Source organism: Taurulus bubalis (assembly GCF_910589615.1).
Source record: "Taurulus bubalis genome assembly, chromosome: 8".
NCBI lineage: Eukaryota > Metazoa > Chordata > Actinopteri > Perciformes > Cottidae > Taurulus > Taurulus bubalis.
Genome location: NC_136596.1, coordinates 7986797 through 8012612, shown reverse-complemented (window position 1 = coordinate 8012612; position 25816 = coordinate 7986797). Strand labels below are relative to the sequence as shown.

Genomic DNA, 25816 nt, shown 5'->3' with positions numbered 1-25816 from the left:
AAACCCCAAATTATCCTTCACATCCTGAACACTGTTATTTTCCTCTTTTGGCTTTCCTTGAGGCATTCTTTCACTTTGATGTCAGTCACGGCTTTATCGACATTTGGAATGAAATGTTGGAGGTTCAAAGAACTGTGGTTTAGTCAGGAGTATCCACGTGTTAGAAACATAAAAAGATTGTGGGGGAGGGAGGATATAATAAAAATGAGTTCGCTGAAGGATTCAGACTGATCCTTCAGTCTCTCAGTAATAGGATTTTTACAAACATGGAGCAAATAGTTTTACTTGCTTCCTCCTAACAGCTGGCTTCCAACCATCTCTGATTCTCACCAAAAGGAAATGCAATGTTACATTTGACTATTTGACTGTGCTTTATAGTTAGCATCTTTCCTATTTTTCTGAAGCCACAATAATGTAATGTATAATAATAATATTTAAAGCAAAACGATGGCGTCAACAAGGGACATGAGCATGGAACAACAAAGCCTGCTGAGTTCACTCTTTCACGCCTACGATGTGGATCATTCAGGGCGGATTGAAAAACCGGAGTTCTCGTCTATATGTCAGGAGCTCCATGTCCCGTCCCAAGAAGCAGACGACATATTCGACCACCTAGACGTCGACAAAGACGGCTCGGTGACTTTGGAGGAGTTCATCGGTGGCTTCAAAGGTCGGGAGCAGGTAGAAGAAGATGCCCACAAGCCAGAAGAAGAGAATGCATCAGGAAATGAGGAGGAGTTATCAAACAACAAGGAATATGTCATATCCAGGTGAGATATCAAAGTCACAAGTATCTTTTAAAAAGCACAGATAAATACATCCACACCTCCTCATAAACTTAGACGGAAACAGCCTTCGGGTGACATTTTTACCTAATCTTGAACGGGGCATGCAGTTCATTTTTGCCCTCCAGGCTTAATCCAACCATGACATTTTTTCTTCATGTCATTTCTAAATGTAATATACATACACATTAAGTAATAACAGATAGGCAAGAACACCGTGTTGAACTTTAATCATGCATCCATGTTGTAAGATTGTCTTTGTTGTTTGTGTTTCTTTGTCTTACTTTTGAGCTCCATGTAATGCAATTAAAAACCATTTTTTAAGTAAATCATTCATTAAAACCAAAACTAAAGTAAATATATTGATTTGAATAAGTTTTACAAACAAATTACAGCATGTACAGCCTGTTGTGTGTCAATGTTTATGCATGCCAGGTGTATTTTAATATGTATATATCTTGAATAATCTCTGGTTCTATCATTTCTAAAGTTTATTCAAGAACATTACAGGCTATTAGCTTTTCTCTACAATGAAAGCACTTTCATTTGGCCTGAAGCCCAGACCTCCTCTATTGTTGAGGTAAGAGAGGAGTGACACACACACACACACACACACACACACACACACACACACACACACACACACACACACACACACACACCTGCACACACACTGCACTGCACACAGGTGCTGATGGCTGGCGCGTCACCTGCGTCAGACACAGCGGCTTCTCTGTCCGTCCAGCTACTGACTACTGACTGAAACAAACGGGGGACACATTTGGTGAAGACAATCCAGCAGCCGAGGCGTCCATGTGTGAGCGGTTTAAATGGTGGAAAATGGATTACCTCGATCATACAAGTTGCCAATGCGTAACAGCTGTCGACATGTTTGGATAAGAGTGAAGGAGTCTGGAAGTTGGGAGTTATTGGAATAAAACGTTGGCGGTTATCTGGGTCTGCTCGTCTAGGACTCCTTGTTTCACTGAGACGCCTTCTTCTCCCCCCCACCCCCTCCCCCGGCCCCCCAGCAAGCCACTGACCTCCATCGGGGCCATGAGCGCAGAGGAGCGGGACCGGCTGCGCAACCTCTTCAACTCCTACGACGCGGACAACTCGGGGCGGATCGAGAGAGACGAGTTTCTCACCATCTGCGCTGAGCTGCAGGTGCCCGCGGCAGAGGCGGACCGGATATTTAACCGACTGGACGTCGACAACGACGGGACCGTCACCCTGCTGGAGTTCATCAGCGGCTTCCACGAGCGCTACGGAGAGGACATGGATTCGGACGGAGAGGTGTCCGCCGCCTGGGAGAACTTCGAGATGAGACTGGGAGAGCAGGCCAAGTTCATCCCCAGGTGAGAGCGCGCACCTGTCCGCTGGCCGGTCAGGGAGCCGGTGCTGTGCAGAGGCCGGACGTCTTTATAAATATGGAAATTCTTTTAGAAGATTTGAATGTGCTTAACAGTGAGAGCAGTGTATGTTAAGTAGAGGTGACGGTGAGACATCATCATCGCCACAGGGAAGTTCACAAATGATATATTAAAGAGAAATACATAACCGGTTAAACCATTAATATATAACACCTGCAGCCATGCTATTTGAATACCATGCTGTGGCTCAGGTAACAGTGATAGTGACTGTGTTTGATACGTGTGTTTACCTGAAGTGTGTGTTTTCCTGAAGGCATCTATTATAGCCCAAAGGTAAATAAATAAGTTATCATATCTGTTCCAATTAGGATGAGACCTGTATGGAAGCCCATTTCTGACACTGTAAAAAAAGAAAAGAAGAAGATCCTGTACATCATAATTATGGGATAGTAAATCGAAATTAAGAGATAGTTAAGTCATAATTATGAGATAGTACCTCATAACTATGACTTACAGGATCTTTATTTGTTATCAACGGGCTTCCAAAGTTCTGTTACACAGCTTTTAACAAATAAGTAGATTTTTGTATTTTTATAATTGTGTAAGATATTTTTCAGGCAACAATATCTTTATATTTGTATGGTTATACACCTGTTAGTTTACTGATGTAGTCCAAATCCTTTCGGAGGGTGAGATAAAAGCCTATCTAATTGTCACTGAATCTGTCAGTGACATATTGTTGTATATGTGTTTTACAACACAGAAGTCAGTAAAGAATGAAGTTCATTTCTGAACAGCATTTCTTGCGAGACTTCTTCTACGAAAACTAATATGGTTATTTGTAAAGTTTACAATATATTTTGGATGATACCACAACGTCTAAGTATTACATAACATAACAAATAGTTTTCCAATGTCAAAAAACATCATAAATTAATAAACTGTATTCTACTATTAAATATTCCATCACGTCAAACAAAAACACCCCATAATAATAATAATAATAATAATAATGTAGATTTTTTAAACTGTAGTTTGCTCAGAGTTGTTAATTTGGATAACCCTAAATAATGTGTGAATCACAATATGAATCCATTAATAAAGTAGATTTTCAGCCACATCCAGCTGCAGACCTCAGACCAGCGGTTCTCCTTCTTTGTGTCAGACAGAGAAGACGAAGAAGATGCTGCGATATTATATATCGCAGTATTCATAGATACTCTGCATCATTGATGTATTGCAGTGTGACTGTCAGCATCATTGTGTTTCTCTACCCATAACATAGTGAGTTATTTCCAAGGTTTTATGACAACAACAGTGTAGACAGTGTAGCTCAGAAGAAGAAAAAAGTTTATTTTGAAACACTATTTTGAAAATATTACCCTCATTCTTTCTTCCACCATCAACTCAGGCTTACTATTCCTTCTTGGTGTTTTCAAACATACCTTTGCCTACAAGTCTTTGCATATTATTGTCTGCATAATGTATATTTGTCGAGCCCTTACAATCTGCCAGGATTCTCTCTATCAAGTCTTTCAAGTTTCTAGATTCTTTCTGAATATGTAAGCAACAGAACTGCTTTGAGTGTTTTTGTTCCACATGTCATGACTTTGCTTTTTCTCTGTTGAGAACTTTTCTCCAATGAGGCCTCCTGAATCTTCGTAAGAATTGAAAAGGATGAACCGTTAAGAATCAGTTGTGACTCAGATATCCAGTTTGGTGTCTATAGGACTGAGTGGTGGAGGTTAAAGCACTTTCTAACAAATCTAATCAAACATCTAATTCACTTATGATGCAATGAAAGTCCCAAAAATATTTGTATTCAGTCAGTCCTTCAGGCCTGGCATCAGACTGGTCCTCGTGCTGCTGTGCTGCTGTGACATCAGGACATTGATTGTCACAGTGGTGTTGTCAACTAAATACACTCTTTTATCGTTAAGCAGTTACAATCGCTGTTACAGCAGTCAGCTGAGTTATGACACGTTGGAAAACAAATCTCTTCAGACGAGTCTCTGTTTTTCAGGGAATGAAAGAAGATTTTGTGTGAGCATAAAATCGAGAGGAAAGAGGACAAAATCAATTGCATTCCTATTAATATTTTTATTGCTGACTGGTGCTGATGAAAGAAGTGTTTTTTGTTTTTATTCTCTCAGCTGATTGAGCAACCCTGTCTCCTAAAAATTACGTTCCCCCAGAACTAATATGCATTCCCAATTATGTTTGATCAGAAACGTATCTCCTCCCTGATTATGTTTGTGTTTGACGTATTACAAATACGTTGATTATACACATATAAGTTGATTTAACACGTATGTTGATTATACATGTATTTTTGTTTTATTGTTTTTATGTTTGTGTTTGACGTATTACAAATACGTTTATAATTGTGTGTTTGTGTTAATGTTTTCTTGCTTTATTTAAGCATATTTTAATTTTTAAACTCTGAGGAGAAAAAAGAAAAGAGGGGCGGCGTGAGGCCAGTGACAGACGGTCAGTGACAGCCGGCCGGCCCGGGCCGGGCGCCGGTCGCACCGGGGGCCCGGGAGTCGGCCGCACCGGGAGGCGAGCACCGGGAGGACCGGCCGCACCGGAGCACCGGGGCTCGGTGTTCAGACGCTTGGCGTCGCCGTTAGGCCGTCGGTAACAGCCTCCTCTGCGCCGGCTCCGGTCTTCTCAGAGTTGGGTTGTTCGTGAATGCAGCCCAAAGTGTGTGATAAACTCCATCTAGTGCAGTAAACCACTGCGATCATCAGCAGACACTCGGATCTCTGTGGTCACATCAAGTGCAGAATCTGACGTGAAAAATATTCAAACGGGCGGAAGGAGTCACGGGACCCAACAACCGGTTTTCAAAATACTAACTGATATGAATGTGTTCAGAACATTTCTGACCACATCCAAACATCTTAACTGTACTGGTCTTACAGAAATATTGTAATAAGTCAAACACAACGTACTGTTACAGTTAAGATGTTTGGATGTGGTAGAATTCAGGAGAGATTCCTATTTGTAAAAACAAATAGGAAACATAGAAAAACAAGTCAAGGTTTGGCACAGGGAGTAAAACAGTGAGTTTATTTGCAATATTTTGGGTCACTTAAACAACAATCCTGAACAAATGATCAAATCAACTTCAACCTAACAACAGTTTCTCTGCTCAACTTCCCGTGCCTGTTTGTGTGCGTTTCTTTGCCTTTGTGTTTGACACTGTATTAAATTGCAGCACTCTGTGTGTCACCGTGAGTTATTGACAGACAGGCAGCAGTGTCTATATGTTTTAGCTTTAACAACCAGTCCGCCCTCTCCGAAGGCCAACCCGCTGTAGACGTATTTAATGCACATCTGCTAATGCGCGGTGACGCAGGACGCTTCATCCCGGTATCATTACAATGATCTCAGTACGGATTGTATATATGCATACATAGAGGTTAAGTTTGTGATTAGGCTTTACCTGAACACATCCTTATGGTTTATGTATGTTTTTTTCTGGGGAACTCTGGTGCATGTTGTAATAATATAGTTGTCAAACAACCATTACCAAAGGAGAATCCACTTGAGCAACTAACCACAAGACGTGGCAGGGACTGATTGTCTCTGATATAATTAACCAATGAGAAAGGCTGCAGCACAGGCTTTCATGCAATGCTCATTTCTCATTTGCAGAGAGTTAAATAAGAAGACAGATACCACTCTCATGTCTCTCATGGTTTGCCTAAAGCAACAGCAAGTCGCTGGTTAGCTTATCTGAGCATACAGACTGAATAGAGGGGGAGAAACAGCAGAAATATGCTGGACTATTTCTTGACTTGGACTGGTTAATTCCTTGAGTCTCCAATGGTTGCCTGACAAATATTCCCAGCCAATAAATAGTCCACCTCCATAAAATACCAAATTGTCGTTAAAACACTTTTTGGTTAGCTAAGTTAACATTGTAGATCTGACAAAGCATTGTCAAACCAAAAAATTTTAATCGCAGTTCACCAATCTCAATATCAGGTTCTGTGAAACAGAACAACCAGGATTATTTAACTCCTTTAAGTCCTAAAATATTATTGGGGGAAACATTACTGTGTCACATGCTATTGCTACAGAACAACGCTGATGTCTAATTCTAAATGTCTTCCAGGAATGAACAAGCAGCTACGTTGTACCAGAACATCAGTATGACTGAGCCCCGACTGATACATCAGTTTGAGAAACTCATCATGAACTTCACTAAAGAGATCAGACAGCAGAACTCAGAGATGGAGAACCTGGCCCTCGCCATCAAACGGTGGGGAACACACACACATATATACACGTATACACACATATACAAACACTCACTTGCATCCTTCAAATTAGGTGAAATGAAGATTTTCATCTGACATTAATGTGAAGTCTCATTTCTGGTTTCATTCTCTTTATCAGTTTAAAACTGTTTGGTAAAAGACAAGCTGCTATTTAAATAACTGTAATGACATTTGATGAGGTATGGATACATAAGAGAAGTACCTCTTGTTGACAATGGGACCGCAACAAATAAGAATGTGTCTAAAAATGATAACTGCCTTATGTCTACAGTTATGGAATAACAATGTTATTACTGCATACTGCAGGCTCATCTGCATGTTGACCTTGTGCATCATCAGTGTCTTGCAGAACACTCATTTCTCCATTAAGTCTTGGTGATTTTTTTTAATGGGTTCATTAAAAACAGGGTAGGATCAAATGCAGCAACAAGATCCTTGGTGTCGAGCAGGAATAGTGACCAGCATCTCATTATTATCATAATTTTGTGACAACCAGTTGCATTTATTTATAGATTAAGGCCACTTGGTTGAGTTGCCAGAGCAACATTTAATGGTCAAAAAACATTTGGTTTAAGCAATGTTTCACATAGATCCATCATATCATCATCAGTGATCTGATCTTCATAAAATCAAATGTTGTTGAAGAGCTGACAGTAAATGAAGTATTAAATAGAGAAAGGTCTTTTTTATTATATTTAATGGATTGATGGTGAAGTTATCCTGTTATTTGTTTTGCAGAGCACAGGACCAGGCATCTATGCAGCTCAGTGAAATGGAAGAAGAGATGGACCAACGCATTCATGCTGCGGAGAGAAAATCACGAGAACAGGTGGGACAAAACTCAGACATAAACCCCCGAAAACCCCAAACCGTCACTCTCTGAGCATGTTTTAATATTCCTGGCTCATGTGTTTGTTTCTCTGGAGTTTATGTAGACAAAAGCGATAAGCAGGCTTGCGTTTGTTCAGCTCCTCCCTTATATCAAACAAACGTAAGCGGCTGAATATCAGATTACTCATCCAAACACAGACACGCCTGCTGATCAGCTGATTCACAACACTGTGGATCCCAGATATGAAACAGTAGAAAGATGGAGGTGCTGGATTATGGTTTAGCATCCAGCATTTGATGTGATATGGCTGAGTATATTTGCGATGACAAGGGTTTGGTGAAAAAGATGACCTATAAAGAATCAGGGTGCATACTTGCTGACATACCAGCACCGTGGCTCCATAAAATATGCAGATTCAGGGATGGCCAAAATGAGAGAAATCAAATTTAGAGATGGATTTGAGTCAATTAATGTCATTGTGTGCTGCTGACAGCTGTCAATAATAACTCAGGCATATATTACTGAAACAGGACCTTTTGATTGATTTCATTAAAGTGTGTTTGTCTTGTTAGACTTTGTTTTCAATCTTTTTCACAAATTATATACGACTGGATTGTGAGTTTTCTGAAAGCTGGAATCTGGTGAAACTCATTAAACAGCGTGGTGTGTGAATTGATAAAGGCTTGATAACAATATTTAGCTTTCCACGACACCAGGTGAAAAGTGAAAACGACTCTGTGACAAAACAGTGCAGATCACGATTTTTTAAAACTTTTTAAACACTTTTTAAACTATTCATTTAATCTTGAATCTTATCTTTGGCCCTGAAGTTTCTTTCAAGCTTGTGCAGGAACATAAACACTGTTTTATCACCGTGTGTGTCAACTTATGTAAGTGTACCTACTCCGCTAACTCGGGAGCTGCTGTTTGTTTTGTGTTTTGTGCATGCAGCCATGTTCTGACACCTATAAGAGAGGTCTTTATTTTTAGAATCTCTAGATAGACTGTTGCTGATATTGATTCACCAGCAGCCCCCATCATTGGTTCAAAACCTGCCTTAAAATAGTCACAGATTAATGTGTCACAGAGGTTACCTAACTGTAGAGAGAGCAAACACACATGCAAACTTTCATAAGCTGTCATCCTAATGCGACTAATTATTCAATGTATTGTTGTTTGTTTGTCTTTGAAGGAGAAAAGGCGAACAGAGGCCGCACTGAGTGAGTTACGGAGAAGTTATGAAACTGAAGTGTGTGAGCTGCAGTGTAAGATCCAGAAGATGCAGATGGTAAATGTTTAACCTCTTTGACTGCACTTCCTCTACACTATAACACACTATCAACACTGTAGGTCAAAATAGACTTCAGCAGTCACAGGCCTATTACTAAAATTGCATGAAGATAATAAGCAATGAGTGTATCACACTCATTTTTAAGGGCTCAGGCTTCATAAGGACTGCACCGCTGCAGAGAAACTTGCATTGCACAAATGTCGATGCAAACAAAAACATGCCTCTTAAAGGTTTAGTCTGATGTGCATTTTTGGGAAAAACAGGCTTCCTCGTAATGGTGGAAAATAGAGTTGTGTATGATCAATGAAGACTGATATACTCTTTCACTCGTGAAGAACACACTAAATGTCAGCCGGACTCAAGTAAAATGACATTAATCTTAAATATGTGAACTCGTTCATCAGATAGAAGAGAAGTACAAGAACATCACTGTGAAAGACGAGAGTCCAGCGTTGAGGAAGAAGATCAATGAGTTAACACTGGTGAGACTGAATGTTCCTCCACTCGGTGATAAACGTCAGTGAATTTTGTTCTTACTTTTCGCTCAGCTCCTACTTTACAGCCCACTCAGACTCTTTCTCTGTGCAGGAGAACCAGCGGTTAAAACAGGAGCTGTTGAAGTCTCAGACCAAGGTTGCCTGTCTGCGCAGTGAGATGGACTCGCTGAAGACGGAGCTGACCGATCAAAACATCAGCTCTGAACGGTGATCTTAATAGAGTGGGATCTGGGTTTGTTCCCTTCTCTAAGCTGTGGGTTAATGTTTGCACTTTCTTGAAGTTTCAGTTTGTTGTTGAGTTGAGTTTCAATCCTTTGTGCATTATTTCAGTAATTTCATTATACAGTCGGAGGCGCATTTTTTTTATTCTCATAGTGAAAAGACTACCTCTGTCTACATGCATACACATTATTTGCTTCCAGTGTAAACTCTGAAAGTCTAAACCTACAATTACTGGGTTGCAGAACAGGTTTTTTCTTAAATCTTTTTTTCAATATTTGTGTGAACTTCAGAGTAACAGACATTCTTCTCCCTCACATGAAGTAAGCTCCACTGATGAGATATTTGACAGAGAGACAGAGGCCGCCGCCATCGCTCTGATGGTGCATTTGTTCCTGGGGGGGTGTATTCATTTTGTCTCAGCTGAAACAGGATATCCTGGAGTGACTGCACACACACATACAATGACTTCTTCACGAGCGTTACTTAGCAACGGAAGCAACAGGCCACCAGCAGGATAATACTCCGCCTCCTCCTCCTCCTCCTTTGAGGTGTCTCATGTTAGTCATAAATTGTCTCATGTTAGTCATAAATAATGACTAACATGAGACAGTTAACACTAAAATCTCTTTTTAGTGACACAAAGGACATCCTGCACTCAACATGGCCGACAACAATTCACTTTGAAAACTGATAAAAAATAGATTGAGAGATATGTCCATGCTTCTGTATCCCAATTCAGTAAAACCAGATAATTTTTCACATCAGGTGATCATCCTATTTATTGTCAGTTTTCAAAGTCCGTGAATTGTTGTCGGCCATGTTGTGTGCAGTATGTCCAAATAGATTTTCACTGTCAGTAAGTCAGGTTGTGATAACTATGATTGCTCTTTTGGTTTATATTCATAATAATAAACAAATGTTGATGTTTTGCTGCAGTGACGAGGAACTGATGAAACACTTCTCTGATGAGCGAGACATCCTGGAGAGCCAGATCGATCTTCTGCAGTAAGTCAGACACTAACTAATGTTAGTATGCATGAGAGGTGTTCTAATAGAGATGGGAAGAGATCTAAAGAGGACTCAGAAATAACTTTGATTCAAGAAAGAAAAAGAAAATATTTTGGAGAATGCAAATTTTTTAATACTGATGTTCTCTCCTTCTGTGTGGATAGGACGGCCAACAGGAAGCTGCATGACAGCAACGATGGCCTGAGGACTGCCTTGGAGAGGACCAGCAGGGTAATGCTGCACAGTTAACAGAATAATAATCACAATTCAAAACTAGTTTAGTTTTCAAATTGAAGGTTGCTGAAGTTATTTCATCCACTTGGTTGGTACAGTCGATATAAACTTGGTATTCTAATGCTTCTTCATATCAATATTCATTTGGGTTTTTTTTACAGTCACTGTTGTTGTTTGCAAGACATTAAAGTTAATTTGCAGTCTAGACCTCATCACCAAAATGGATTAATCAGGTTTTACTATAGCTCGCTCTGCTGATTGTATATTTGGTGATGCATTTGAAGAAAACAGTAACTTTGAGAGTTTGATTCAAAATGTCTTGTTAGATGAAATATGTATGTTGTGTTATATTGTTCAGCAAAACTATCACAGTATGATTATTTGTCAATTTCAGGCAGCCATAAAATGATGGCTAACTAATTCTGAATTGCTGTTGTGTTACAGTCTAGTAACACTGGATCTCCAGCAGACCGAAGCAGAAGTAAAAGCATCTGCTACACATCCCCTTATGCACTAATGGATCGGTAAGACCTGCAAACAAAGCAGATGGTTAACAATTGTTTTGAAGTCTCTAGTGTATCTTTATATGTGTTTAGATATCACCATACATTCTGCACCTCAGGTGTTCAGGGGTTTATGTGAAATGGTTTATCTCAAGGAGGAGGATATGAATTGCATATGAATAATGACATCTTAATAAGAGTTGGAACTGCAATTGCAAAAAAGTATTTTAGCATGATCAGTATAAGAGGTACATGATGTTATGCACAGACATTCATAGGCTGAGCCCCAGGCTACAACAGCTTTCACACTGGCGTAGTTAGGACGTTGCGGTATTCATCTTTGGCACACAAAAAAAGAAAATACCTTTTGCGATAGGTCTCTTTGTAATTTCGGTTAACCTTATGTTTTGTTTCATGGATGATTTCTGGACCTCTTCCTCAGGTTCTCCCAGCGTATGGATGATTTCCCTGTGTACAGCCGCCGACCCAGCTGTGACAGTCTGGCCTTAGCCATGTGTGACCCAGGCCTGAGGCGCAAGCACAGCAGTGAGTGCGAGGAGGACAGCCTGCCTGAGGTCTACATGGACAGCGGCCTGTCGACACTCAGAGGTTCCCACGGAGGCTACGACTCAGAGCAGGATGCAAAAGGTCCAGAAGAAGAGGAAGAGAAAGAGATGGAGGAGAAGAGAGAGGAGCATGACAGCAAGGATAGCATGACGATGGAAAACTCTGACACTGAGGTGAGACAAGAAGAGACCCGTGGACGTGCCCATCGATACTGCAGCATTTCAGTATTTGTTTGAACAATGTCCAAACAAATACTGCCCGATGTCATCGTAGCAACATGCTCACAATGACAACGATGATACGATGATGTGTCATGTTAATCACAACGCCCTCTTACTGTTTAAGCATGCTATCGTTTGCTAAATAGTAGGGCTGCAACATGTCCTTGTCAATTATTTTCTCTATTTATCGATTAGTTTGGCCTATAAAATGTCAGGAATGCTGTTCAGTGTTTCCCAAAGCCCAAGATGACATCCTCAAATGTCTTGTTTTGTCTATAACTCAAAGATATATACGTTTACTTTACTCACAGAGAAGTACATAAAACTCCTACTGAGTGCCAAGAGTTTTAATGATATGAAGAATATTTCATTCAGCTGCTATTTTTAGACTCATGTGTACAGCTACTGTACAGGTAATAGTAATAACATGTGAATTATGTGTGTGAGCACATTGTTGTGTTAATGTGTGCCTACATAACAGCCGGCAGAGACTCAGGACGGTGAGTCAGCATTTGGGTCAGACAGCAGCTCAGTTTTGGACTGGAAGCCATGTGAACCCATCAGTGTGACCAAAGCCCCAGCTCCAACGACACGGAGAGCCCTTAGTGCCATCAGTGTTCAGGTGAGAGAGAGAAGAGGGGGAGGTTATCCTATATAGAAGAGAGAAAGGAGAGATGTGTTCTATCAACACAACATGAGGCAGAGAGGAAGCCTCATAGTTGAAAATCTACTGGCCAGAATCCTAATTTGGTATTGATATTCACGGTCATTACAATGTGTAAGAGCTACCATCTTGTCAAACTTTCCTTTTGTATTTAAAAAATGAATGACCAGATTTTCATAGAATTTGCTGGATTAATCTGGAGTATCTGGAAATAGCTGGATTTGGTCTTTTTTTCCAGGACAAACTTTACAGTTTTATCTCCACCACTTGTATGGCAACAAGTTTAGCAAACTCATCAGTATGTCCTTTTATCTCTATTGTTGCTAGTGGGGCTTAAGAGTGTGTTGTATGTATGTTTTAGCACTTCCTGAGCCATACATTCCTCTTCTCTATAGTTGAACAGAATTGACGATGGACAGAGATACAAATAAGAAAAGCAACAATTGTAAAATAGAGGACGAAATATATTTAACATGAAGTAAATGTGCAGAATACAAATGCAGCCAAGTTACCAGTGTTGCATGCCTCACTCTTCCTTGCCTTCGCTCTGCCTCTCTGTCCCTTCTCCAGAAGGAGGGCAGCAACAGCATGGACCTGGGCTACATGACTTCAGAGAAGGCCTACAGGATTGTGCTGGCTGGAGATGCTGCTGTGGGGAAGTCCAGTTTCCTGCTTCGCCTCTGCAAGAACGAATTCAAATTAAACTCCAGCGCTACACTGGGTGAGTTGGCAAAACCAAAGCCAACTGTTTGGCGATCTTATGTTGGCTTATGCAAGCTTTATTGTCTTGTTCTCTCTTCCTTTACCTGTCAAATCGAGGCAAAAAAAAACATATTTCCCAAGAATTGCCCGATGTCTGATTAATAATTGATTTCTGCATATAGGGCATAAAGTCATAGCTTCAGTAAATATTCAGTTAATCTGATAATGCACTTAGTAAGATGTGTCTTTTGTCTAGTAGTCATGTTGGTTGTGTCTGCTTTGTGTTTTCAGGAGTGGATTTCCAGATGAAGACTCTGGTTGTGGACGGAGAGCCTGTTTCACTACAACTATGGGACACTGCAGGACAAGAGAGGTGTGTGTGTGTGTGTGTGTGTGTGTGAACACAATTGCATCTGATATGTTTGTTACATCACACTAGTCATTTGTAGATTTGTTTTTAAGAGCTCTTTTTATCACGTGTGATGTGTTCCTGAAAAGATACACTAATTTACACACACAACAGTGCAGAAGGGCATTCTGTATTTATTCTATCATAACCAATATGTATAATACGGGTTATATATTTTTCTGTCTATCTGGAATCATTTTCTCCCCTCATCTCAGGTTTCGCAGCATTGCAAAGTCGTATTTCCGCCGGGCAGATGGTGTGTTGCTGCTGTACGACGTCACCTGTGAGAAGAGCTTTCTTAATGTTCGAGAGTGGGTGGACATGATCGAGGTAATGCAATACTCTGCTGAAATGTTGCTGACTGACATTGATTGTGTTTGGCAAATAAGTTCCAGACGTCAGCAGAATATAGTGACGATGAAATCCATCTGCAATGACAATTTGTATTGGCAGCGTTCGTGTTATTATAAGGTCAAAAGTAAAAGTGTGTCTCATTTGAATAGCAAACTAAGTGATCTTGCTTTTCTCTCCTTTTACATGCAGCTGATATGTAAGTGTTGGATGTACATTGTTTGGATTGTGCTCTGCTGTTATACCGTGGGCATGCTGACATTTATGTGGCTTTTGATACATGCATGCTTTTTGTGTATGTCATGTGTTTTGTTGATATAATGCATATATGTGCATATATGGTGCTTGATGTCAAACCAATTGTTTCAGTTTTTCAAATTATTCAGCACATTAATTATGTTATCAACATGTTGCAAAGTATGTATACAGCAGTTTACAATAGTTAGGTACTCTGCAATATTTGGTTTTCCTTTTCATTTGTTTCTTTATATTTCATATTTTACCTTTTTCTTTTTGTTTGCATAGCAGGATGTGTCCCAGGAGGATATTCCCATCATGCTTGTGGGTAACAAGTGTGATCTTAGACAAGATGCTGCAAACTGTGTTCCTTCCAGCTATGGAGAAAAACTGGCCATGGTAATGACAAATAAACACCTTCAATCTATTTTACAATACTCATACTATATGTTAATGACGTAATAACTCTGAACATTTGGTACACTGCTTTCATACAACAACTCATCTGTTATCCTAGTTTAATCAAAATGTCAATCAAAGTCATTACTCTCAATGTGTTGCTTGGTGTAGGGTTACGACTGGCAATCAACAAAAATATGTGATTAAAATAAAATTATTTCCTTTATTCACCCAACAGACATACAACACTCTGTTCTGTGAAACTAGTGCCAAAGACGGCTCCAACATCCTTGAGGCTGTGCTGCATCTGGCCAGGTGAGATACAACTGATTCACTTACTAGTTTTTGTATTTTACAGTCTTTAAGTTTGACCCTGTAGGAGACATTTTAGTTGTTAAAAACAGGTGCAATTTATACATAATTATTGTTTTCCATTTAGTTCTGACCAGGGCATGTGTGTTGTATGAGCAGGCTAATTTGGATGGCTTAGTGGGTCATTCAAATCGCCGTTTAGTTAAAATGTCTGCCAAGAGAAAAATATATCACCAGGACCACCTTAAATGTAGTGATGAACAGCAAATGCTCTGTATGCCAAGTTTCTAATTGGGACCTTTGCTGCCCTCTAGTGTGTAAAGATTAGACCAACATTATTGCTGCAAAGGAAAACTAACATGGAGGTTAAGGGTACACGGTGGAGTTTTCTTGTAAATAAACAAAAAGTTAGGTTTATATTCAGTGTTAACCACAAAACACAATTTGGGCATCCTTGAGGTAAAAAAAAATGTGTTGAATGCATTTATTTCATTATAAAACATTTACAAATCCAAATTTTTGAATCTTTTAAATTCTGCATTGTTGACATGCATGTTTACTTCCTAGCTCCTAGTCTTCTTCTCCTCTGTATTGGCTGGAGCATTGCAGCATATCTTGGCATGTTACTGCCAACTGTTGGTATTTTTTCTATTAAGTCTGTATATTAATATCCTTCTCTACTGTTTTACTGCTTATTTATATTTATTTATATTGCTTGTTTGTATTGTATTATTCTTTTATTCACTTGTGAGCAATGCTGCTGTAATCCTGTAATTTCCCCACTGCGGGACTAATACAGGATTATCTTATCTTATCTTATCTTATTTTATGAAACTGGGACCCACTCAGCCACTAGCCATAGAGCCATAGAGCTACTAGAGGTCAATTCCTTCACAAGGAACCTTTATATCGGTCTCAATTGAAATAAAACGCAAAACAACAGAACGTTCTCCTCAAGCATTTATTAGTTTAATTTGATTGAGGTCTGTATAACTTCTACTCTGCTGACCTCTATGAGTAGTAATGTAATTGATTGATCCCTGAGGACAAAGGATTGGCAGCTACATACAAAATACATAATACTGTAAATGTAAATACTGTATGTTTTAGTATGAGACTTTCCTCCCTAAATGTCATGTTCCTCTTTTCTTTCCACCCCATAGGCAGGTAACCAAACAGGCTGCATTTGATGACAAAAGTCACTATCAGTCGTTGCCCAAATTAGATGCTCCTGGGAAGAAACCAAACTTCTCCTGCTGCACCTGATCAAATCCATCAGAGCTGGACCTTATCGCAGGTGATTAAAGGACTGCAAATGCAAAAAACTGCCAAAACAGGAATGAGACATAATCTCTGCAGACGTATAGCAACAGGAACAAACCATCGTTGTGAATAATCAACACAATTAAACATATGGACTAAGTGAGCAAGCGATCATGGGATCCCAGCAGAATACTCACAACTTATCACATTTGTTCATATTTCTTTTTGTCATTGAAGGTTATTTATACATGATATATTGAGATGTATTTCAGCCACAACTTAGAATTGAACTGTGAGTTAATTTATGAACGTTGAAGTTAGTGCAAACTTCTTCCCATGTGAAAGTTATGTTTATTTTGTGTTATGCTATTACACATATTTGCATAAGTTCCTTCCACATGTGATTTGCATAGATGTATGGCACTTGTGAGGATGCTCTATGCAAATCGTAAAAAGAGAAAGACTGAGTGTGAGATGTGTGAGAAGGATTTGAAAGTGAAGCCAGGTATATGAGCACGATTATAAAGAGACATAAGTATGTGATGCTGGCAAACACCGGCACGTGAGGACAGATTCTAGCATATTGTAATGGTGAGAAAAGAAGACGAATAAGAAAAGATTCTTATCTGGCTATTAACTGTGGCACCTTGATAATTACTCATCTGTGCTGGTTTGCAATGATCTGCAGCCTGTTTGTGACCGAAAAGAAAGAAGACATTTGTTGTTTGCCCCACCCAGAATGTCATACTATATTGTAAAGTAAACTGCATCAATGGCCGACATTGAGAAACTAAGAATTATGGGAAAATGTAAAGCAAGTGTCTCATCTTTGTTCATATACAATGAACCCTTGTGCAATGTGTTATTGTACGGTATGAGACTTCATGCTGATGTCACAATCCACCGTCTTTGTTATATTACCCCACAGTGTTACATTTCTTTTCATTTGACTTCCCATTGGGGATGAGTGTCTTTTATAGAAGTTATATGACTGGAGCTGAACATAATTATAGCAGATCATTCCCAATGTTCACAAATGCTTTGGATAACTTCTGTCATTTTATTTTCTGGTATGAGTAACCTTATTTGTATCCCTCATACATGACTGTTCTTCCTTTTAAATGTGCACATGCTATCTTGGCAAATTGCCACCAATGCAATGTATTATTGTTAGTTCTTAATAATAATGTAAAATAATCTACAATGATCATGCTGCTGATGGGCAATGGATAAAAGTGTCAATATGCTTTAATTCAGGGGCTCAAACAGCATCTGAAACTTCCCACAATCAAACATTTCTTAAGTTGGAATTGGGTATGTGTTTTTCTCACTTCATTTATTTAATTTCTAAACAAATAATAGATAAGTAGTGTCATTTCAAGCTTCGACTCAGATCTGGAAATGAATAGATACAAGAAAGGAAAAGAGGTAAGAGAATGGCCGAAAGAAACAGAAACAAAAGACACATAACAATGAGACATAGTCACATGATTACATAGCAAATATAGAAACTATGTATACGTATAGAATACACATACACATAGTGGAACACAATAATTAATTATGAAAAACTAATTATTCAAATGAGTTAAACAAGCCGCCAACACATTTTGGAACGTTTTGTCACTGACAGTCTCTCAACCTCCGCGACTTCCCACAGTGATGGGCCAGGAGTGCAGAGGGGAAAAGGTTTTTTACAGTATTCACCCAAGTTTTTTACAGTATTCACACAATTGCAAGTGTAGCGCCACAAATGTTGTTTCGGATCAACAAGTGCATCGATATCTTTATCTCAATTTGATACAATTTATCACAAACATTAGATCTTTATTTGGAGATTCAATCAGGAAATTTGATACAAACATTCCTCACAGCGAGAAAACTGAGTAGCTTGGGATGGGTTTAATGCAGAGATTTCATGTATGTAATGTATATGACGATTAAAATAAAGTTGAAGTTAATGTTTACGCTTGTTAAGATATTGAAACTCTAGCCTGCTTAATATAATGTCCATATTGTCATCTGCCAATTTGAGGAGTTAAACCCTGGCCCATGGACACGTTACCAGCCACATAGCATTTGCTAAATAGCCACAAAGAAACCATGTGACGTTATAGGCTATCAGAGGTTAATTGTGCTGTAATGACCTCAAATGGCACTGACTGGGCTGCACTTTCCTTGATCACTCCTCAACATCAATATACTGATACTGAATAGTGAAGTAGGTTATCTGTCATACCCGTATAAAACATGGCAGTGGTTTCCGTGACGTCACACATGCTGTAGGTTTCTGAAGAGCCAAAGCAAAGCTTGTTCTTTTTTTTGGAACGAGAAATGATCACGTTTGGACAAGAGGGTAAAGAAAACAGGCTTGTTTGATACCGGAAAAAAAGGAACAACTGACTCCTTAGAGTATCTTTTAGTACGACAAACTAACGAACCCTGGTGAGGGCAGACACCGGTATGGGATATATATATATATCTGTCTATATCTATATATCTATCTATCGATCTGTCTGTCTGTCAATCTATCGGCCTATCTGTCTGTCTGTTTGTCTGTCTGTCTGTCGCTCATACAAAAGCAATCTGCACCACCAGCATAAAGGCACAAAGGAGGAGGCAAATCAATGAATCACATAATCTTATCTTGGTTGCTGCTCTAAAAGACCCTCCTGTTAGCCATACTCCCTGAGCGTCTGCAATGTCTCCGAGCTTGACTGTTTGAATAAATGCAACATATGTTAGGGATTTTGCACTGTGTGTGTGTGTGTGTGTGTGTGTGTGTGTGTGTGTGTGTGTGTGTGTGTGTGTGTGTGTGTGTGTGTGTGTGTGTGTGTGTGTGTGTGTGCTTAGAGCTGGCACGGGTCCCTGTCTCCACCTCCCATCTGTTTACATTGTTGTGTGCTTGATGAGGCGAGACCACTCATTTGTCAAACAACATGTGGGGTAGTGGAGGTGGGGATGGGGTGTGTGGGGAGTAGCAGCTGAGATTGGTGTGCGCGTGTGTGTGTGTGTGTGTGTGTGTGTGTGTGTGTGTGTGTTCAGCAGTAACAGGGGGATAATTAGATAAGGGGACTGTGTAGCAGAAAGGTTAATGACAGTAATGAATATATCAGTGTAGAGGAGAGAGAGCAGGTTCTGTTTTGATTTTACAATGGAGCTCCATATAAACTCAAGCATCATTTTCAAGCTTTATATTTCATGCTCTATGCGTTTGAGTGGTTGGAGTGAAAAGGAGCTGTATCCTGTGTCCGGTGGCCTCTTGCATTCGTTCCACAATTCCCCGAACCATTGATGAATAACTGAAAATGTTAGATAAGATTAAATTAATACAAACCCTTGTGGCACATCCTTCAAACCTCATCAGTCAGTTTGTCAGACTTTTACACACACACACACACACACACACACACACACACACACACACACACACACACACACACACACAGACTGATAGAGGGAGTGGGTTCTCACCATCTGGAAAGGTCAGAGGTCAGAAAACGGGACCACTGGTCACTCTGAGGACATCTGTGACGACACACTGTCTGTCTAAATCGTCTAAATCGACATCCACGTCAGAGCATACACAAATGCGCCCACACATACGCCGCGAATACTAACAAACACACACTTTATATTGTAAATAGATCCCATAAGCTGCTATCTTGGTGTTAAAACAAAGAGACATATTGTCACAACATCTTTAGCAGGAATAATTTGGTTTAATATACTTAATGGCATCTATGTTGATCTTTCAATCTTGAAAACCAAGACTTTTTTTTCTGTCTAAAGGCACAACTTCCTGTAAATTGTTCCAACAATTGATGGTCTGATCTGATGCTTTACGACACTGTCTGCTATTACACTTCCGCAGGCAAGAGGGCAGCAGCCTCCTATAAGACAAGACTGACTTATTGTACTGTAGTCCTGTAGCGTTAGTATTTAATTTCTTGGAAAGCACATGTTGAGGCTTTATCATTAAAAAAAAAGATTATGGCTGGAACATTACATTTGAGTTTAGATGTCTTAACCTGAGTTTGTAATGTTGAACATGCCAAAGAGTTGTGGACTTCATCCGAAAGCACATTCTTAAATCTGGACTATGTTGAGTCTGTTCCCCAGGAAATACTGAAATCTGGTGAAACGGACAAGTTTTCAGGTTTGAATCAGAAATAAATGTTTGTTAGAATATCAACACCACATGTCAGTTTGATTTTAATTTCACTTTCTGATTTAGTTGAAAGCAAAACATGTGAAATGGTGTATACTATTGCAATACAAGTACAACGGTAGAAATCTAGCCTACGAGACAGGCAAGCCACACCGTGCACAAGGCCTTTAAAACCGCCATGAACAGTAAAGCAGTTATAATTCAGTGTAATGACAGGGAAGAGACTGTAGTTCGGTTTATCTCAATGACCGCTCTGTTAACTCTGGAGAAGGACGGGCGTGGATTTGAGGCAGTTTTATGATGTGTCTTAATCTGACAGAATACCTTGATTAGGTTCATCTTGTGTGTGTGAGTTTGAGTGAGTGTGTATTTATCTGTGTGTATTGCACCTGACAACTAAATGTCTGGTAAGATTTAAAGTTGATGTGACAGTATTTGACAGGATGTCAGGCTGCATTCTTCACAGTGTCTAAACAGTGTTTTGTTGATGTCTTGTCAATAAACTCCAGCTGCAATCAATGTCCATAGACTCCCTTTCTATAAACTAAATACGCTTCACATCAGTATTCCTGTCTGTGGCAGTATCCCCACTGGAATTTGAAAATGAAACATCTGAGTTAAAGGGTTAAAAGAAAAGGCAGGTTGTTTGCATTCGCATTCATCTATCAAATCCACAAGCAGACCATCGGCATATCTTTGTGTGCGTGTGTCTGCACACAAAGCAGACACCCACTGACATAATGACCCTTCAAACCCACACAAGATATAGAGATCTCATCGAGAAATTCTATTGACATATTGACCACACTACACAGATGAGGGGCGGTGATATTGACATGTTGTTTACACAGGAATGTAGCATTGATTTGGTTTAGAGCAGCTGCCATCTAGTTTATCAAAAATACTATTACTCTGAGGTAAACATACGTACAGGTGACACATAGCTGTATTATATGTTCCTGACAAGGCTCAAACCAACATTGTGTTTTCTTCTATTTCAGTGGTTCTCAACCTTTTTTTTCAGTGATGTACCCCATGTGAAATATTTTTTCAACCAGTGCAAAGCATTTTTGGTTGAACAAAATATGTAATGCACATCGTTGGGCCATCAGTGTCTGGTTTAAATTAGAATATATATAATTCAGTTCAGGAACTTACACTTATATAAATATTTATTATTAAGGATTTTTTTTAATGGATGCTAATTTTAAATATTTTCTTAAAAAAAAAAAATCACATACCCCCAGGGGTATATACACGTACCCCCATTTGAGAACTGCATTTTATTAGTTTCCGACTTCTCTTTCCTGTTTCTAGCACTCAAGGGGGATGCTTCAAGATCCCCTACTTAAAACGTGAATATTGTATTGCGTATAAATAGGGTCACTACGCTAAGTTAGTCTCTGGTAATTTGTTCATTCTTTAGTGGGAATCTCACAACACAACTTTATACCAGGAGTAAACTAAACAAGAAAATTATGGTTCCTAATAGATGGACATGCAGATTAAAAACTCAAAGAATTAAACTGTATCCTTAATGTAAGAATTTACAGTGAACACATTACTGTTGTCCATTGTTCACTTGTTTGTCTGCTCACAAACAAAGAAAAACACCAACACTCTTTTGCTCTCTCTCTCTCTCCCTCACACACACACACACACACACACACACACACACACACACACACACACACACACACACACACACACACACACACACACACACACACACACACACACACACACACACACACGAACCGTGCTTCTTCATTTTTCCTGATGGTTTGGTGGTCTGCTGTTTTTCTGTACTCAATTACACTAAATAAGAGACAATAGCTTATATGCACACACACACACACACACACACACACACACACACACACACACACACACACACACACACACACACACACACACACACACACACACACACACACACATGCTCACAACACACTTATCAAGTGATTAACTGTCAAACTGCACAGCCAGAGTTCAGCAAAGGTCAGGATTGATTTACATAGACAGATGGAGAGCCCCATTAGAGTGCATATGGGTGTGTGTGTGTGTGTGTGTGTGTGTGTGTGTGTGTGTGTGTGTGTGTGTGTGTGTGTGTGTGTGTGTCACGTGCACTCACTCCCCTGTGGCGCTGCTATGTGCATCTAGTTCATGTTTCCATAGAAACGATGAGGTTGCTGTACATCATCATGATGGGGTCATGGCACAGTGAAAGGTCAAAGGTCATGGTTGGCATGGTGTGTGTCTGTGTGTATCTGTCCTGAGGGGAAATTCTTACAATGTGAAACGTTTTGTGTGCAATCAACCTAAAAGAAAAAAAGCAGTTTGAAGTCATGTACATGTCAAACTTACAGTCAGAGATTGTATTTAGACAATTTGATGCATTCAATTGAGCAGAATAGAGTGTTAGGAGGCATCCATGTCCTTAACGCACCAATGCGTGTATATTGTTAACTTGGAATTATGAGGTTTTATTAATCAGAGTTGATGACTATTGGTGACACACTCTGTAAAAACTGTTGCTTAACTTTTTTTTTTTAGTTGCAATAACACATTCTGACATTTAAGTTCGTAGAAAGAGCACACTATATATTGAAAAGTTCAGAACCACAGCTTTTGTCAACTATTGTCTAAAATGTGGAAAACTGATCCCAAGATATCAGTGAGTCAACTCCAGTGAGCATTTTTAACTGATAACTTAAAGAAGGATTTCAGTTTCACACAACGTGGAACTTACTCTCAGGTTTGACCGTCCTATCTGCGGAGCAAGAAACAGAAGTATTAAGCTGACTTCTCACTTGATGTGTTTACCCCAGGAAACATTGTAAACACATGTTTATGGTCTCAGACGGTAGATTCAAGTCTTCCTCAATACAGCACAATGTTCATTTCATAAACTAAGGTCACCTTCAGAGTAAAAGAGACGATAAAGCAGGGTATGCTTCAGGGCTCGGCTACGTTGTGGTTATCAGGTCGCTACTGCGGCCTTGTCTGGTGCAGCTGTGTTTGGTCGTACAACGTTTACCCTTTCACTGTGTTTTCATTTCCTGAAAGTTCATTATAAACGTTTTGATCAACTAAAAAATTACTTATCCAGCAATCAGTTGTACTTAGCTCCTCCCTCTCTTATCGCTTGTGGGTGCAATAAATAAGATGGCGATGGCTGAAATGCTGAACATAGAGGCTTAAACACCTCTGTCCATGAACCAATGGATAACATCACAGTGACTATGCTCACCTCTTATTTAGAATCTTTGGGTGAGTAATGTTGTTGTTACAGATACGAATGATGAACAAAGCTGTGAAAGTACCCTTTGAGTCACTTGCTTTGCTTAGTTTGTTTAGGTTATTACCATTACTGATGTTAATCTGTATTTGTTCATTTGTTTTCAAGCTGTAAAATGTGACAACTCACGCTAATATTAGTTAGCTATTCGGTCAACCCTTGTCTTGTGTCTGTTTCTTACTATTGTAAAGCGCTCGGAGCTACAGACATTCTTAATCTTCTTTTTATTATTATTTATATAATTATTATTATTACAGTTGTTGCTATTATAATCATAATTATCATCATCTTGTTTGCCTCACATTGTGCGTCTGTTTGTTCACAGTAGTCTATGACCTGACTTGTCAGTATTTCTCTTCTTCAGCATGCGCATCCTTTGCTTCCGCAGTAAATAAAGTGATGCTGATGTGATTCTCATGTGGCCGTGTGTGTGTGTGCGCGTGTGCCTGTGTGTGTGTGCATGTGTGTGTGCGTGCGCCTGTGTGTGTGCGTGCATGCGTGTGGTGAGAGAGAATAGCAAGCGAGAGCGAGAGATAAATGCTGCTGTCGTGCTGTGCGGTGCGCTCCGTCACTTTGATAAATCTCACAGCGGGCTGACAACACCTGCTGACAGCACACTAAAATCTGATTGGCTGGAACAGCTCCAGGTCAGGAGGATGCTAATGGATATGATGTGGACAACAATTCGCACACAGCAATGAAGACAAGGAAACAAGAACAAATAGATCACAAACAGAGTATCCTGCAAACACTTTTACAGTATATGGACACACAATCACCCCCCCGTCTGACTTTGTGTATATCATTAGCAGAGCAATTACAGTCATCACTCACCTGAAAATCCATTATTTTACATTACACAGCTATTTACACGTAAATGGTTCCTGGTATACAGTTAGACTGGAAGCAATGAATCCAGGAAGCACACATGTTCACTCAAACATGAGCATTTACACACACACATATGTTAAGCAAGTAGCTTGCAGCTACTTTGGCCTTTACGCACATAAACACCCACATTATCCTCCTTTGGTCTCTCGTTTAAATTTTTGCTTCATCATGTAGGTCAGGAAGGCACATGCTCTTCTTCTCTCGACTCCCTGTCTGCTCTCTTTGCGCCTCTTCGGAGCATCACAGATCGGTCACTAAGCATTAAGTATGATTGGATTTCATTTTTACTTTCATTTGATTTGAGATAAATCACTGCTGACAGAGAAAGAGCCAGAAAAGAAGAGAGAGAATACAACATGAGTGAAACATCAACGAGAGTGGTGAGGATGTGGAGAAAGTCAGGGTGTACACCGAGGTGGGGATGATGAAACGCTGTTGCAGTCTCGACCTTTGAAGAGCCGGTGGAAAATGTAGGGACAACTTCAAAAGAGCACCATGAAATATACAACACACCATCAGCGCCGCGGCTGGCGCTTGAAAACCTCGTACCTTCAGGTGTGGTGTTTTTCCGCCGGTTGTTTTCTGCTTGTGCTCACCTTTGATATTCTCCCTCACAGATCGGAGGAGACTTCCTGTAAAAACACGAGCTGTTGGAAAACAGTTTGTTATCTTTTTCGTCTCCGTACCTCCTGAACTTTGAGCTTTGTCAGGCCCGAAGGTTTTTTTTAATCTGTCGTTTGAAAGAAATATGACAGTGAATCAGATTTGTCTCCCTTCTTCTTTATATCCATCTCTGGCCACTCTTCACATCTTTCACTATCTGCTATTCCCTCTTACTGTCTCCACCTCCCCCTGTACTGCACGTGTGTGTGTGTGTGTGTCCTTTCTATCTGTCTATCAGTCTCACGCTATACCTTGCTTTGTGTGTGTGTGTGTGTGTGTGTGTGTGTGTGTGCGTGTGTGTGTGTGTGTGTGTGTGTGTGTGTGTGTGAGAGAGATGCCGATGAAACAGTGATACATGATTTGCTGTGAGTCTTTCTGTCAGAGGACATCAGATCATCAACCACACACACACACACACGCTGGCAAATACATATGCAGGCACACACACACACACACACACACCAGCACACATATATATATATATATACACACAGCGTCTGAGGAGATAAGGGAGTCTTTGAAGGTGGAAATTAGTTTTGGCGCCTGGCTGCTCCTGTCTTGCAGGTCATGTGACTAAATCCTCCAGTCACACCAACATAAACTGATAAGACAGCTACTCTGTGTGAGC

The 25816-nt window shown here is 39.9% G+C and overlaps 1 protein-coding gene across 1 annotated transcript; it reads left to right on the top strand.

Moving 5' to 3' along the window:
- Positions 1–757: 757 nt before the first annotated feature.
- rasef (RAS and EF-hand domain containing) lies at positions 758–18118 on the top strand. Its single transcript, XM_079222589.1, has 18 exons — positions 758–770; positions 1817–2143; positions 6285–6431; positions 7189–7279; positions 8475–8570; positions 8978–9055; positions 9162–9277; positions 10229–10297; positions 10465–10531; positions 10979–11058; positions 11480–11777; positions 12307–12447; positions 13060–13210; positions 13483–13564; positions 13816–13930; positions 14480–14587; positions 14826–14902; positions 16063–18118. Exons 2-18 carry the CDS (start codon positions 1842–1844, stop codon positions 16163–16165), a joined length of 2121 nt encoding a protein of 706 aa, XP_079078715.1. The 5' UTR covers positions 758–770; positions 1817–1841; the 3' UTR covers positions 16166–18118.
- The last annotated feature ends 7698 nt before the right edge of the window (positions 18119–25816 follow it).